General features: G+C 40.5%; 1 protein-coding gene and 1 long non-coding RNA gene across 4 annotated transcripts; one reads left to right on the top strand and one right to left on the bottom strand.

Moving 5' to 3' along the window:
• Window positions 1–405: 405 nt before the first annotated feature.
• On the top strand, window positions 406–14,261 carry mdc1 (mediator of DNA damage checkpoint 1). 3 transcript variants are annotated; one of them, XM_044116811.1, is made up of 12 exons: window positions 406–637; window positions 1,129–1,269; window positions 2,239–2,793; window positions 2,869–2,947; window positions 3,800–4,920; window positions 5,196–5,255; window positions 5,910–9,538; window positions 10,431–10,562; window positions 11,277–11,459; window positions 11,547–11,672; window positions 13,175–13,285; window positions 13,375–14,261. In XM_044116811.1, the coding sequence occupies exons 2-12, from the start codon at window positions 1,131–1,133 to the stop codon at window positions 13,576–13,578; spliced, it is 6,339 nt and encodes a 2,112-aa protein (XP_043972746.1). In that variant the 5' UTR covers window positions 406–637; window positions 1,129–1,130; the 3' UTR covers window positions 13,579–14,261. The 3 variants fall into 3 exon arrangements, with proteins under 3 accessions (XP_043972746.1, XP_043972745.1, XP_043972747.1); XM_044116810.1 differs by having other exon boundaries at window positions 5,193–5,255; XM_044116812.1 differs by lacking the exon at window positions 5,196–5,255.
• Window positions 14,262–14,324: 63 nt separating this feature from the next.
• On the bottom strand, window positions 14,325–16,676 carry LOC122830974. Its single transcript, XR_006370627.1, has 5 exons — window positions 16,351–16,676; window positions 16,202–16,253; window positions 15,973–15,999; window positions 15,718–15,870; window positions 14,325–15,639 (listed from the first exon to the last, which is right to left on the bottom strand). It is a non-coding gene; the product is annotated as an uncharacterized LOC122830974 (long non-coding RNA).
• Between the last annotated feature and the right edge of the window lie 6 nt (window positions 16,677–16,682).

Below are 16,682 nucleotides of genomic sequence, written 5' to 3'. Positions count from 1 at the left end.
ATCCAAAACACACTACATATACATACTTTTCAGCAAGACATTTCTTAAATAAACTATAAACCACAAATATTAAAAGTTCCAGTAGCAAACAATTGAAATACATCATTCTGGGTGTAATCAATCATAATATATAAGCTTTACTTTCTCACGCAAATTATTGAGCTAAAATAACTTTATGGAGATGTTATCTTTTTCTTCCATCATCTCCATTGCTCTCTTTGCTTGGCGCGAAAGTAAATGGACGAATGAATCTTTTCTTCCATCATCTCCATTGCTCTCTTTGCTTGGCGCGAAAGTAAATGGACGAATGAATCCATTAAGGAACTATTGGTCCAATCGGAAACGCTTCCGGAAGAAACTATCCAATGAAAGAGAGAGTACGTCATAAGTGACACTTGTATCGGCCGATAGCTCTTTGCTCAAGAACTTATTGTGGGCGTGGTTGGGTCACTATTTACATTTTGTTTACGTTCACGGAGTAAAGCAAGACTCCGGGAAGCCTGTGCTAGAGCATGATCCCATCATTGGTTGTCGGAATATCAAAACGCAACGCGTCCTGGGTAATAATCAGCAGGCGAGCCCATCTGAGCTGTAAAGTCACTCGTTAACAAACGGATACTTCCTTTCTAATTTCAAGGTAACAGCCATGTGATTTCCAAACGGGACCAATTTTAGCCACAAAGTAGTAAACATTATTGGAAAAGAATAAGGATAGTTACTATAATAATCAGGAAGATTCTCGCTAAGCTAACTGAAATATTGTCATTTGACCCCACTAACGGCTAACAGGTTTACCGTTGACCGGAAGTGTAATTGCTGTGATTTGGACACTATTATTCACGCTTAATAAAAGTTATTTCTGTATTGCCTGGGCTTATCTAGAGCAGACCTATAAATAGAATTTGATTAAGAATACAAGATTTCAACAAAAAGCTAGCTAAATGCTCATAGTGAAGCCTCTGTCTGTTAGCTGCAGGTTACTAATAGCCTAGCCACCAAGGCTAACTTCAGTTGCATGCAGTAGCCCTGCAGAAGGCAAGCATGTTGCTAAGCTAACATTAGTAGGTTTTAGAAGGGGAAAATATCTTTGTTTAGAGTTTATTGCCATCCTGCTTTGGTCTTTAACAGGAATGGATGCAACTCAGGCGATCAGTAACTCGATCTTAGAGTCAGAGGAGGAGGAAGACAATGAAGAGAAGATCCAAAATGAAAGGAGGAAGCCATTGGCCAAACTGTGCATCTTAAATAATCCACACATCCCTGAAAAAGGTAAAGTGTCCTACTCTGGTATTTTTACCTCCTGTGTATGCTATGCTAGGGGAAAATGTGCATAAAAAGCATTGAAATACCATATTCTTTAGCTGTAGCAGCGTGACGTTACACAGAAGAGATTGTAGTACTAATTATCTTTAAAATTAATTATTAATTATTAATCCCTATTTTGATTAAATAATTATTATTTAATTATCTTTATAAATAAACAGCAAACATGCTGTTCATTTATGACACATGAAGAAAGGGATCTTTAAATTTTCTACATTTGTTCATAATTTCATAGATCTTCTAAATAGTAATCCATGATTTTTTGTTTTGTTGGCAGATAAATATGACATGACTTAGAGTAATTTGTCTGAGCCACTTTACAAAATTGGAAAGAGGAGAGAACATGCCATTTAAGTAAGGCAGGTGTGTGTTGAGCTTCATATATCATAAGAAAATGGCAACTTGCATATGTTTGCTGAAGCCTACAGTCAGAGTAATATTAAAAAGGTTAACACAGCAAATCTGGAAGAGGATTCATATGCATCTTGCCACTACAAGATGGTAAAGGAGGTAAAAAAACTCAGAAAAGTGAAAATTTCATCTTTTCACAAACTGGTATGAAATCAGGGATAAAAGTAGGAAAAGCATCTTATGCCTGTTTAATATAATGGAGGATATTTGAAGCTTTGGGTCTTTTTCTTTTCCAAAAGATCCTTAATCCATGTCATCTTCATCTCTTTAAAATACCAGCAAACATTATGTTAAAATATAGTTCTAGAAATAAGATGAGAACAAATCTTGCTGAATTAAATTATTTATTTTTTTCTTAAAATTTTCAGTGTAGGAGTAACAAATAACTCATTAATTTAAAATTTTTTATTCACATCTTTACTAGAGTCACAAATTTGTCTGTATGCATAGTCTGTCTTAACTACATAAGTCTTTCCAATAATATATTTTGTCTCTGTCACTTAGAGTTGCCCCTCTTCCTGGGAGATAATTTCCTGGGTCGTGACCCAAATCTTTGCACAATACAGTTGTTGGCACCATCTGTGTCCAAGCAGCATGCTGCCATCAGCATCTCTGTTTACCGGAGAAGAGGCCGTGTCCATGAAGTGGACACGGAGGCCGTAGTTTGGGACCAAAAGAGCATGAACGGGACCCATAAGGGACGCCTAAAGCTGACCCCTAACGTGCGCTATGCCCTCAATGAGGGCGACAACTTGGTTTTGGGGGACATCCCATGTCGGTATGTGAGCTCCGGGGTGGACTCCCCTTCTTCCCTTGGTGACATAGCGACGCCAAGACAATCGGAAGCAAATGCCAGATTGTCAGATTGGGATAACGTTGACACAGGAAGCAAGAAATGTGTCAGTAGTGCCACAAAAGCTAAGAGGACTCCTGTCACAGTCGGTTGCCTCTCATTTGAGAAAACTCCAGTCCAGGCACAGGGGATCTTGGTGCCAGAATCTGATTCTGAGTCAGAGAGCGAAAGAGAAGGGAGAGGAAACAGAAAACAGAAAGATGTTGGTATGTAAAATTTCTGGCAATTTATAAACACAACCACTGTTTATATTTTTATTCACCAGTTGGCTTTGATTTCAGTGTCTACTTCAGACTCCTACAAATCCAGTCTCAGTGATTCTGCATTCTTAAGCCCTCCGAGCAAAGTCATTCCTGAAAGGTATGTTTTTATATCTGAATTTTTACAGTGGATTTCTAACACCTGCATATAATACTGAACATTTACACATTTTATTACACATTACACTACAACCTAAAATATATGTGTATCTTACCTGGACTTTGTTTAAGACATGAACACAAAGTAGTGCTTTATTTTATTTAAACCAGTGATTTATATATATATATATATATATATATAATTTTATTTTTTTCCCCAATAAAACACCCCACATTTGAAGAATTTCCTGCTCAGAATCAACCTACCGTAACATTATTTTAGTGAAACAAATAAAGTAGTCATTCTTGTGAGAAAGTGTTCTGTAAATGAGTACAGATCAAAATAATAAAGTGTTTTGTAGGTTTGCCTAATTAAACGGTATTTCAAAATTTTAGGGGAATCAGTTGATTTTTGCTTTCTTGTCTACTCTTTGAAAACATGTACTATAATTGGCAAAGTTTAATGAATCACTTAAATGTACATTTTGCTGAAGAAACGTCTGATTGTGTGTAAATGTTGCTCAATATTATTTAAAGATTTTAGGAAAATTTCAATTTGTCAGGGATAATTCGGTTCTAGGTAATGATAAAGTCTCCTCTAGGATTGCTCGGTGATTTGCTCCATCCGTTTTCCCAATAACTCTACTCAGCTTTTCCAAAACAAAATCCCCACAGCATGATGCTGCCATGATATCCCAATAAAATACCTGGAAGTTTGTGGCATCTGAACACTTTTTAAAAGGCTCTGTAGTACTAACAGAAAAGAAATCAGAAAGTGTGAGTTACTGACAGAAAATCTGCCAGTAGCTGCTTTCAGATCTTAAATGTCATCTTGTCTTTTGCTGTTTTGCAGTGAAGATGAAAGCATCATCACACCGTCCTCCAGCAGAAACGGGTCAAGCAGACGCTTCGGTTTCAGCTTGGAAAAGATGGATATTGACCTGGAGAAAAACAAGTCACCTGTGTTTGTGGAAAATGGTGTGGAGGAAGGAGAAGGAGCAGCCAACGGAGGGATGTATTCAGAAGAAAGAGGACATAATGTGAAAAGTGAAGCCTGTAAAAGTCCTACAGAAAACAGTGAATCGCTCAGGTCGACGCTACAGGTCTCCAGAGACGCCGACCCTGAATTTAACCTGGATAGTGACACAGATGTGGAGGGAGGAGAGGAAGAAGAAGAGGAAGAGGAGGTGCCTGCTGGGAAAAGTGATCAATGCCCAAACACAGTTCTGTCACACATGGACAGTGACACTGATGCTGATGACGATGTCTCAGATAAAGCTCCAAGAACGTCGCCTTCAACTGATGAAGCAACAAAACATTCTCCTGTTGCTTCTGGTATTCAGCTGGAGGGCATCACAGTGGACAGTGACACTGATGTGGATGATGATGATGATCCTAACGTCACCTCCAAAGCCACGTTACCTCAGGGTGTGCACAGCGCTGACTTTGCCCCTACTGTTCAGTCTGAAGATTTCCACTTGGACAGCGACACAGATGTGGATGAGGAAGAGGAGGTTGGGAAACGGGGGAACCCCAAAACAGACAAAACACTCAGAGAAAAATCTGATAAACCTCTGTCTCCTCACAATCTGCATCCAGACAGTCACACCTGTGATAAGGAGGTGACTGCAACTGGTTTGGATATTTTGTCCGAAAGTGATACGGACCTGGAAGAAGACTCACTCCCCGCTGTCCCTGCTGCTGCAGCAGACCTGCCTGTGTCATCTGCAGCAGCAGGAGCTCCCGAACCAGAATCTGATGCAGACACAGATGTTGATGAACCTGTTGCTCCACATGCCGCAGATGAGGGCAAACCAGCTGACCTTAGAATGGAAAGTGATACAGATGTGGAGGATGAGGAGGGAAGTCCTGGAGAGGAAGAGCAGGGGCAGATCCCCCACCTGCTAAGAGAAAATACTGCAGAGTTTCCGGTTCTTCTTTGGCAGAACTGTTCTACTCCTGTTCATGTTTCAGGTAATCTCTCATAAATAAACAGATGGAGTATCATAAAGTTTATAACTCCAAGTGAAAACAATTCAAGTAAAACTACAGCAACACACTGAAAGAAGGTCTTGAAGATTCAGAGATTCATCTTGAAATCTGAAGAATAATCTCCAAAATGATTTTTGCATTTACCAGGCAAATTATTTAAAGCCAATTTCAGTCTCCTGATAAGACAGATTTTCCCAAGGTTATGAAAAGTTTCAAAGAATATTAAAATTGTCTTTTTTGTCCTTTTTTTGCAGAAGGAGAAGTTGAACAGATGGAAACTCAGGTCTTCACGAGCCCCACTTCACATTCACATAGATGTGGGTTTAACACATTTATTTTATATACCCTGTTTTAGAAATATTTAGTAACTATACATAAACAATGGACACTGTTTGTCACAATAATAAATTTTGCTGGACAATAAATTGTCCTAGAAATTGCGATAATGGATAAAAGATTGCCATTTTGATACAATTTTCAACTAAAATAATGATAAAAGCATAATGCAAGTACACCCTGTCAAAGATCAATTAACTTTAATTTCCAAAGGACCTTTGGCACTGGAACTGGAAGACATTTTGAATATCCAAAATAAATAAACAAAACAACCAAAACAATAAATAAAATTATTTTGGTTAAGAAAACAAACTTGCCCCTCAAAACATATTGCTTGTCGAAAACTGGAGTTTGAACTGATTATCTTTTCCGTTCTAGTATGGCCCTGCTATCTTTATTTCAGTATCAACTGGCTCTGATGATCAGTGGCTCCCTCTGCTGGATAGCCAAAGTACAACACAAAAAGTTCTAAGTGGATTTTAGTAGATAATCATGTGGAATTAATTTGAATCTAATCAGCCAATATTTGACAATTAGTAGATTAATTGTTTTCATCCCTACCCACCACATTTTTGAGATTCTCTTTTTTCTTAAATGTGTGACAAGCTTAGATTTATTTTTCTTTGCTCCTGCAGATACTGTATCTTCCTCCTTAAGACCAGCACTCATGTCTTCTTGCTCAGACAGTCAGGAGGATGAAGATTATGCTGTGGCTGAGACACAATCTTTCATTCATCAGACAAGAAGTTGCCACAAAGGCTTGAATCCAAACCAAGCCTCCATTCTTAAGTCCTCTGCTGTAAAACAAGAGGACCGGTCCAAAAGAGATGGTTCTTTCCAGCTGGGACTGTCTGACAGCAGCCACCTGCAGGGCGAGGTCAGGGAGAACACACAAGCTTACGCCGCAGTCGATGGTGGAGTAAACATGGAGGATACTCAGGATTATGAGGAAAGTGCAGAGAATGACTCAAACCTGGATGCCACGCAGCCCTACGAAGTGGAGCCTCCCAGATCTTCAGAAATGTCTAAAACAGAAACCTGTGTTGACTTGACTATGGAGGCAACTCAGGCTTATATCCCAGAACCTTATGATGAAGGTTCAGATGAAGATGAGGGACTAAACTCTGCCAGGACTGGTGTGGCTTCATCTGCACTTGCTATAGCTGAAACCCAGCCAATGTTCTCTTCTGTGGAAGATAATGAGCCAGATTGTTCCTTAGAACCCGTTAAGAATGAAACGGAGAGGCACGTGACCGATTCTGAATCGGTAGCGGAAACACAGCCCGTGTTTACAAGTGACAACGAGGAGCGCGGTGATGAAGAGTTGTCAGTGGAGTCCATGAAGTCTGCAGAGGAGCAGAAACATCCATGGACTTCTTCAGCCTTCTGCCTCGCTGAAACCCAACCCGTGCGTCTGAGCGACAATGAGGAGAGCGGCGATGATGAAGAGTTGTCAGCGGAGTCCCTGCGACCTTCAAAAGTGGAGACGCACCCAAACACTGATGCAGTTTTGTCGCTAGCTGAAACCCAGCCCCTGCATGTCAGCGCTGACGAAACTGAGCCGATGGACTCATGTGGAGATCATGAAAATAACTCAGAGATCCTTCTTCCACAAAAAAGAAAAGCGAAGCAGCTTCATATTGACGAAGAGGAGTCGCAGCAGCGCACAGACTCTGGTGAAACGCAGCCTTTGACTCCTGGTGAGGATGACGACGATTCTGAGTCGATGCCATGCCTGAGGAAAAGGAAAGCAAAGCCGCTGCAGCTGGAAGACGAGACACAATCACTCGTTGGTTCTCAAGACTCTGCAGTTGAATCTCAGCGTTCGGTTACATACGAGGAAGAACAAAGCAGTCAAGACTTTATCTCCACCCAAAAAAGGAAAGTGAAGCCGCTGCATATTGAAGATGAGCAGACCCAGCCTCTGATAAATTGCGAAGATGAAGACGTCCTACCAGAAATGGAGTCGAAAGTTCTTCCTCTCACCTCTGCTGAAGTTCAGAAAAAAGGGAGGAATGGAAAAAGGGACGGTGATGAATCCGTCACATATCCACGGAAAAGAAAGGAAAAACGACTTCATCTTGAGGAAGAGGAGACGCAGCCAGTCTCAGCTTCTGAATCTCAGAGAAAAACCGATGAGACGAAAGTTTCACCAAGTACCAAAGGAACAGGAGAACAAACAAAGACTAAGGATGACAACAGTCAGCAGGAAGTGAAGGTGGTTAATCAGAAAACAAGAAGAAGAACTGCAAGAAAACAGGAAGAACAAGAGGAGGACAAAATCAAGAGAGCTGAAAATGAGAATCGGGTGAAGGAGCAAAAAGGTGAGAAACTCAGAGGAGAACCAGAAATACACAAGAGGGAAGAGCTGATGAATGAAGGGACATCCAAGCCTCATCTTGAGGATGACATGCAGCTGATCGCAGCTTCTGAATCTCACAGAAAAACTGATGAGACGAAAGTTTCACCAAGTACCAAAGAAACAGGAGAACAAAAAAAGAATAAGGATGAGAGCGACCGGCAGGAAGTGAAGGTGGTTAATCAACAGACAAGAGAGAGAAGAACTACAAGAAAACAAGAACAAGATGAGGACAAAAACAAGAGGCAGATAAAGGAGCAAAGAGACAGAAAACTTGGGGGAGACGAAACAGATAGACATGAAAACAAAGAGCTGATGAATGAAGGGGCATCCAAAACTCAGCTTGAAGAAGAGACGCATCCAGTCACGGTTTCTGAAGTCTGTCCACCGAATACTGTAAAAAAAACCGATGTGTTTGATGCATCCAGCATTTCAGGTTCAATGGAAACTCAATTAGGAGAAGAGAAAGAGAAGGCACAATGTTCTTCACGTCAAACTAGACAGATGAAGACTGAAAATAAACCATTACCAAACACCAGAGGACGGAGAGGAAAAACCAAATCTAAGGGTGACAACAATCAGGAAGAGGTGAAGGCAGCTAATCAACCGACCAGAGGGAGAAGAAGTACGAAGAAACAGGATGATGATGAAAGACAAGGGAGCGATGAAAATAAGAGCCAGATAAAGGAGGAAGGAGATAAAGAAGAGAGAGAACATGTGGAGACAGAGAGACGCAATGAGAGGGAAGAAAAAACAAAAGGGAAACCCAGATTAAAGGAGATGAAATCAGGAAGTGAAGTAGAAGAAGAAAAAGGAACAAGTGTGGAAACAACAAATACGGACCAAGAACACCTTACAAGACTGGAGAAAGAAAAACAGCCCAAAGAATCACAAGAAGAGAAGGACGAAGAGGAGAACCCCAAAGGTTCTGCAAGAGTGCGAAGATCTTCAAGAAGAACAACCACAGCGGTGTGTGAAGCCTCAAGTGAGGATGTCCCAGCAAGGAGAACCCGATCCCGCTCCAGCTCCCTCAGCTCAGAGCGGTCGGTCTCCTACATCAACAGCAACGCCCTGGAGAACAAAGGGAGAGGAAGAGGAGTGAAGAGGAGCAGCGAAGCTTCCCAGACAGATACTGTGAGAAGCAGCCGCCGAAGGACGACGACGGCGACTGCAGTGGAGCCGGACGCTGAAGCTCAGGCGGTCAGTGCGAGCGCTAAGGTCTCCAGAGGAAGATCACAAGCAAGAGGGCGGAAGACCTTGTCTCAGCCCGATGTTGTGATTAAAGAAAATGAACAGAAAGCCACTGAGGTTCTGCAGCAAGATGAGAAAAGAAAAGCAGACCCTAAGCTTGCTGGTACCAGCAGGGGGCAGCGGCGAGCCACTGCCAGTTGTTCTGAAGCTTTAGTTTTAAATGATGAGGGCCTTCAGTCAAATCAGGAAAAGACATCTGCTGATCTAGCATCCCCTCTGCCCAAGAGAAACATGAGGAACAGAGGTGCAAAAACTGTAAAGACCGAGCCTGTAGAGGAAACTGAGGCTCCCACAGCGACTGCTGCTGACGAAACCCGAAACAAGAGAAAAGCAAAAACAAGTGAGGAAAACCCTGAAGTGGATAGAGTCCAAAAATCAACAGAACCAGGAGGGAAAGAGGAGCAACAGGAAGAGATTCCTGTTGGGATACAAGGCAGGAGAACAAGCAGAGCCTCAAGCACTCAGGTGAAGAAGAACAAAGAGCCGCTCTGTACACAGGAAGTAAAAGATGGAAAGAAGGCGGCGGTGGGGGCTGCTGGGAAGAAAGCCAGGGGTCGAACAACCGTGGTCCAGAAAAATAAAAACCAAGAGCTGCAGGAAACTCAGACGTCTGGTTCTTCCTTGGAGCCACCTGGAAACGAGGTCGAATCAGAGGTGATTTTGTTATTTCACTTTAAAAATGTGATTTATAGTCTACTGCGCACATCCATCCAAAATGAATAAAACACAATAAAAACTAAGCTTTTAGCTTTACTCAAAGCTGCATTTTGCTCCATGAAGCAGCCTTTCCAACCCCTGTAATGTAATGCACTTCCTTCTGTAAGACGGGTTTCCCACCAGTTTTTGTTTTTTCCGCATCGCAATTATGAATGTCCTCAAAGGGCCGATTGTGGGAGAATGTATTCATGAAACTAACTGTTAACAAACTTTGATTAGCGCTTCTTAAAATGTAACAATTTTAACATTAGACTGATGTAATTTGACCCTGTAAATGAAAACTAATTTGATTTAACTGATAAAATACTATTTAAGTATACAACTATATTAAAGTGTGTTACCCTCTAGAGCAGGGGTGGGCACTCCTGGTCCTGGAGGGCCGGTCTCCTGCAACTCTTTGATGTCCCTCTACTTCCCTCGAGGACCAGGAGTGCCCATCCCTGCTCTAGAATATAGAGGGCCACTTAAGTAGCTATGGAGGACCGAATTTGGCCCACGGACCTCAGGTTTACACCTGTAATCTATATCATGACACATATTTTTCTTCTGCTGAACTTTGTCAGGTATCTAATGGATTCAGTGAGTTGATGGTCGACCACACTTTCTTCTTTGTCACCGTTGTTCTGAACTGAACTGACCTGATGTGTCAAACATCAGAGAGGAAGATTATCAATTCACGACTTGGAAGAAAGACAATTATTTAATTATTGGTCTTAATCAATAATTAAGATCAATATTATAAGAAGTATTCATACAAGTGTTAGACAAATTACTAGAGCTCAGCTCCTGTCTTGTCCTACTTTCTTCTTCTCCTCTGTAACTCGCTCAGATCTCGGCCATGACTCCTTCCCAGAAGCGGCGGGTTTCCTCAAACTCCTCCCCCGTAGCTAAGACGCTGCGTTCCTCCTCTGCGTCTCCAGCTACAGTTAGCCGAGTACAATCCAGGAGCCAAACCTACAAGGTCTGTGTTTTTATCCTTTACCCAACAAATAAAACAGGCAGGATATTAGAGCGCCTATGAATCTTTCCTCTAAGGCCCTAAAATGAAAGGTTTTTATCGTTCAGGATTAGGCTCACTGAAAAAAAAATCTGACTTGACTCTCAGTTTCAGACTTGTAAATAAATAAATAAATAAATAAATAAAAAGTCAGAATTTCGAGCAAAAAGTGGATCGTAAAGGTGTGGACTGGTGGCCACAAATTAATTGTAATTTTTGTATTTAACTATTCAACACCAATAAAACTGTGTGTGACTTTTTCACCTCTTATAAATATGTTTTCTTTTAAAAACTGTACTTCCCTTTTATTCATATTTGAGTTGATGACATCACATGAAGCAGCAACAATCAGTAACAAACAGGAAGGCGAATGCGTCCATGTCTGAGTTGATTGGGTTTCCTTGATAATTTGTACCTTCTCTATTTTCTTTAACTACTTTATCCTCTATTTTTCATTTTTCTGATTTGTTGTGTTTTGTATCCAGAAACAGTAACATTTATTTTTTGTTTGTTAAGGTCTCATTTCTCACTACTCGCCAGACAAATGACAAATTAAAAAGAAATCTGTAATAACAATGAAATTAGGCTCATATGTTTCCATATTTGCTCAATCAGCTACCAGATAGATTTAGACCTCAGCTCATGAGTAAAAACACACAGCTGTTGCTGTTTTGTCAGGTTCTGTTCACAGGAGTGGTGGTTGAAGATGGAGAGCAGGTGCTGGCTCGTTTAGGAGGCGCCATGGCCAGAGGCGTCTCCGACATGAACTGTCTCGTGACAGATAAAGTGCGAAGGACGGTCAAATTCCTGTGCGCCGTGGCTAAAGGTGTCCCAGTTGTCACCACTCAGTGGCTGGAAGAGGTTATTAGCAGGAGCTGCTAAATGCAACACAGACTTGTTCTCTCAGGTCTGCACCGTCCCTCTCAGACTCTCCTCTCTTGGTTTCAGAGCGGTAAAGCTGGGCGCTTCCTCTCTCCGCTTGATTTTATTGTGAAAGATCCGGAGCAGGAGAAGAAGTTCAGCTTCTCCCTGCAGGAGTCTCTGAGGACTGCCAGCAGCCAGCCTCTCCTCAAGGTACTACCTCATCCTCTTTATTTCTTCTCTTATTATTCTCTGACTGAGTGGTTGACGGCGTGTCAGTGGCGTGTAGCGGGTATTCCCTTTAGCTGATGGCGCAGCGGTGCTGGTGAGAAAGACGGACTCGCTGTAGACACGGAGAAATGTTTGAGTCATTCCCGGTTCTCATCCGATGTTGATGTGTGTGTGCCACCTTGCAAAGTGTTTGCAGTGCAGTGCATAAGTATTCATACCCATTTTAACTTTTCCACCTCTTGTCAAATTACAACTACAAGCTTTGGTGTATTTTGTTGGGATTGTTTGTCTGTCAGTCCACTTCACAAGTATTAATGGAAGCCACTTGATTCACTGTTTTCCAAAATACTTAAAGGAAAAATTATGAGAAAATCTGACAATTATTATCCTCTTTTACACTAAAAAGCATAAATAAATCTATTGTCGGCATAAATACAAGTAAACTTAGACATTTATTAGAAAATATTGTTAGTTCCTCCTTCCAGCAGAACAATAACCATAAATATTCAGATCACAGGACTCGGATCGGAACAAGCTCATGATAAGAATGGCATAGTCAAAGTCCAGACTTAAATACAATCAAAAAGTAATTCAATTCTGTTTTTAAATTAAATAAAAATAAAGATTTTATTGCCTAAAGTTCAATAATATAGCACTACTTTAATTAATTTAAACCAGATTAAGCTAAGATTATTCTGCTTACAGAGTTTTGAGGAAAACATATATACCGACAAAAGAGTTTTTATCTTAAATGCAAAATATATATATATATATTTGTTACAGTTTTGCTCAATTACTATGCAAAATGGCCTTTTTCACTCGATGTACTCACTTTACAATTAATGGATTATTCAATTATTTCAATAATCGATTCATCAGGATGAATTCGATTAATCTTTTACTTCACTTTGCAGAGACAACTACATGTGGAAAGATGGTTGAGACCAAAGTGACCTGCAGAGAAATTAGTTTTTTTACAAAGTATCGACTCAGGTGGCCGACTGCAAGTGCACACATTTTTCAGACTTTTGTTTAACAAACGTCTAGAAATCTTTTTTTTTTCCCCCTTCCATTTTACAATTAAGCAGTTTTTCTTGCTGATGTCAGATGACCTCCTTGGTTTTTGATTGTAACGTGAGAAAATGTGAAACCGTTGGAGGGTTGTGGATATTTATGCAAGCCACTGTGTTTCAGGTGGAGTTTCAGAAACCGGCGGGAATTAATTTGGCATTTTCTGTTTGTGTTCTCATTATGTTTCCGGGGCTGTAGAGTTTCATCACCGTGGTAAGATGAGAGCTGGAAACAACAAAGAAATGCTGATGCCAAGCTAAAATTAGAGTGTACGCCTCACCAAACTCTGTTGCCAAGAGCTTTTTTTTATCGATTTTCTCATTCTCTATTACAGAACCTAAATAAGAATAGACTAATCCTTCTGTATTTGCTGACAAGAATGCGCAACGTATAACTTTGCCTCTTTGTTTCAGGGATATGAGATTCACGTCACGAAGTCGGTACAGCCAGAACTGGTTCTCATGAAAGAGATCATCACCTGCTGCGGCGCTACCTTCCTGAAAAAGATGCCCGCGGCTCACAAGGTGCCAGTCGAGTCCAGAGTTGTAGATGTTGTCTTGTGTCGTTATTCTGACTCACCGCTCCTCTGTCCCCCCGACTCTCCGTCCCTCAGCCTCGGGCCGTAGTGATTTCCTGTGAGGAGGACCTGCGGCTGTGTGGCCCCGCCGTGTCTGCGTCTCTTCCTGTCGTCACTGCTGAGTTTATTCTCACAGGAATCCTGCAGCAGAGAGTCGATTTGCAGACTCATGCACTTTCTCCCGGTGCCACCAACCCGCATCCTGCTGAGGGTAGAGGAAGAGGCCGAAAGAAGACTTAGCGCACGATATCTCACTGAGAAAATGTTTGGGTTTGTGCGTCTCTTTGAGATTAAAGGACAGACTTTCTGTCTGCGTGAAAAGTTAGGAATGTATTTACCATCAAATGCAAACAAATTTTCTAGGTACGTTGTTTTTGCATCTGGTGGTAGTGTTTGTTTTCTGTTTGCGTACAACGTCTAGAACGTGTCCCTGGAGGCTGGATTCATGAAGCAGATTAGTTTCCGCCATGAAGTTTGACATGTTTGAATCATGCGTGTGCGTTGAAGGCTCTTCTTTGAAATCCATCTGCTCCAGATGTCTGTAGGTACAACAAGCTTGTTTCCTGTGCTGTAAAACGTGCGTAGTGCCTTTTATACGTCAGATGACCATGTGCTCACCACTGTGTCTAGTGCTCCTGTCTCCATTAAGCAGCTCCACTCCATTAAGGCGTCATTCAATCTCATCGCCTTCAGGGAGAGATGCACAGCATCATTTCCTTCTAGCTATGATGCTGCTGCAGCAGCAACATTTCATCCTGTTGGCCCATCACACACCTTCACTACATGTGAAACTCTTACTGGGTTTTTGCTGTAAGTGGCCTTTTAAAGGTGAAAACAAAAGCTTGTTTTTTTATGCCTCACATGGGACTTGACAGAGATTGTGTCAAATCATGGAAACATTAAAGGTTTTGTATATGTTCCAATTGTTTGTATTTAATCTTCTTGCTATACGTTGTTTGCATAAGTATCTCAAATTCCTTATGCATTGCTATGGGCAGGCCCCAATAATCAGGAAACAACCCGACTGGAGTTTTGTGGACAAAAAAAATTTAATCTATAAGTTGGTCTAAAAAGCCACCAAATAGAAAAGAAATATCTTTTATTGTCCAAATGTTTTGAATGCATCCATATTCAAAGCAACCTAAAAAAGATATAGGGTAAATTTACAACACATGAAAAATTATGTTGCACAGATATTTAAATTTAATTCTTGAATTAAAAGTAATGTGCAACTGGTCATGAGAGTGTCAAAGTTTCCCATTTTCAATCTGGAGAAACATGGCGTATTGATTCTGGTTCTGGTTTTATTTCAGTTCTTCAAATTTCTTTGTAAATAAAACACAAACACTTCTGCTCTAGGTAACAGCTTATCTCTCAGAGAGAGACATAAGGGAAACCTAGACTGTGATTTTAAAGCAGATTTAAAAAACCCCTCATTTTTGGATGTACAAATAAAACCAGATTTAAATTAAATGTTTAAAATGACAGCTTTTTCTACTGCTTGCTATTAATTCAATCTAAAATGCCCATTTCAGATAAATTTTAGAAATTATTTATAGTTGCTTAAATGTCAGGATAAAGAAAATTGTTACTTCCTAACAGCAGCAACTACAAAAAACAATAGATGTTTGCATTGACTAAGATCAAATTTACTTTTAAACCAATTGGGGAACATGACGACGAGGCTTTTTAAGCTTCTGATTCACAACATTTAGATAAATGGAGACACACCTGTGGGTGTAGTTTAGGGCTGTCGCATTAACACATGATGTGATTAAAAAAATTTAACGTCTTAAACAACACCGTTACAATATATTTACAACTACTTTATTGGTTCCACATAAAGTTACAGCCACAAAGTAACTTTATGTGAAAACGACACCATTTCTATGAAAACTAAATGATGTAAATCAACGGAGCTACAACAAAAGAAACTTTCAAAAATGTACATAATATTGAAAGAACACATTATGAAAAAGGATGACTGCACAAGTCAAAAGATATATGTGCTTTAGCAGAAACTATTTAAAATGACATGTCACAAAAAAAAACTAACAACAATGTGTGACAGATTGTGGAAAGCAACTAATATTCTCCTTGCATTCAGTGTTGACATTCAGGTCAGGGTCCAGATGAGCCATCACAGTAATAAGGAGGGATCTCTCCTGGTCTTCCACTGCTGGTGAAGACCAGCAGTCTTCACCAGACTTTATATCGCCGGTGGCAGGAAAAACACGTTACAACAGCAAGAGGAATCCGGTTTTCTGCCTGGAATGACTATGAAAATTTACCCCAGTTGATCTGTTAATGAAAAATGTATTTCATGTAGTTAAAATCTAATTTCACATGTTTAGGTGAAAAACAGTCAAAGGTCCTCACCGTCCAGCCAAGCAAAGTGAGTCTTCTTCCTGAAAACTGGGTCAGACACAATGGCTTGAAAGGACCTGCAGGTCAATGCCAAGGTGAGGTCAGCTGTGTCTCCTGGGTCAGAACCTCCTCCTGGTGAACAGCTTCAAGTTCATGCAGAGGCATCTGGAAATAAAAAAAAAAATAAATAAATAAAAAACAGGTGCATTGCAAGACTGTGAAATAGGAAGAATGGCTCTGACACACATGACGATGGATGAATCTGACCTGTAAGATTGGTGGTATCCTTTGTACCTGCATGGTGAAGAGCATTAAATAATAATTAATACTTTCTCTCTCAGTATCTTATCCTTTCATCTCTAATGGTCTAAAAAATTATGTCCAAATAATGAATTAAAATTATTATTTATTTAAATCATTTAGGGTTTTAGTCTCATTTGCACATAAAGATACACAAATCAAAATTACTAGTTATGTGTAAATTTAAAAAATGAACCTCAATTTGTGCCTCGGCTGCTTTGGCGAAGGTGTGGCCATCAGCACACAGTCTGTAAAAATACAGATATGTTCTAAGTCAGTGTTTCTCAATTCCGGTCCTCAGGCCCCCTGCCTGCATGTTTTAGGTGTTTCCCTTCTGCCACACACCTGGATTGAATCTTTGGGTGATTAACAGGCTCCTGTAGTACTTGGTGGCTGCAGAAGATGTCATGCAATCATTTGAATCAGCTGTTCTGGTATAGAGGCACATCTAAAACATGCAGGCAGGGGGGCCTGAAGACTGGAATTGGGCAACACTGATCTAAGTGAAAGATGAATGCAAGTCCAAATAACATCAAACCTGCTTCAACCCTTTTAATTCTTCTATCCTGATTTTCTTTCGGACTTAAAAAAAATAAGCATAGAACAAAAGTACACTGTGAATGGACATAATACAAATTACATGATTTAAAACTACAAAGTGATGAACTTTAGCTGCA

This window comes from Gambusia affinis, linkage group LG05 (genome assembly GCF_019740435.1).
Source record: "Gambusia affinis linkage group LG05, SWU_Gaff_1.0, whole genome shotgun sequence".
NCBI lineage: Eukaryota > Metazoa > Chordata > Actinopteri > Cyprinodontiformes > Poeciliidae > Gambusia > Gambusia affinis.
Note: the sequence above shows the minus strand (reverse complement) of the source record. Positions and strands in the feature narration are given on the sequence as shown.

What these genes read in the sequence shown, in the direction of transcription:
- mdc1 (XM_044116810.1), top strand. Translation starts at nt 1,131, where the DNA reads ATGGATGCAACTCAGGCGATCAGTAACTCGATCTTAGAGTCAGAGGAG. An exon ending in CACTTCACATTCACATAGAT is followed by an intron (nt 5,256 to 5,909) that starts GTGGGTTTAACA and finishes TTGCTCCTGCAG; the next exon opens with ATACTGTATCTTCCTCCTTA. An exon ending in CCACTCAGTGGCTGGAAGAG is followed by an intron (nt 11,460 to 11,546) that starts GTTATTAGCAGG and finishes TCTTGGTTTCAG; the next exon opens with AGCGGTAAAGCTGGGCGCTT.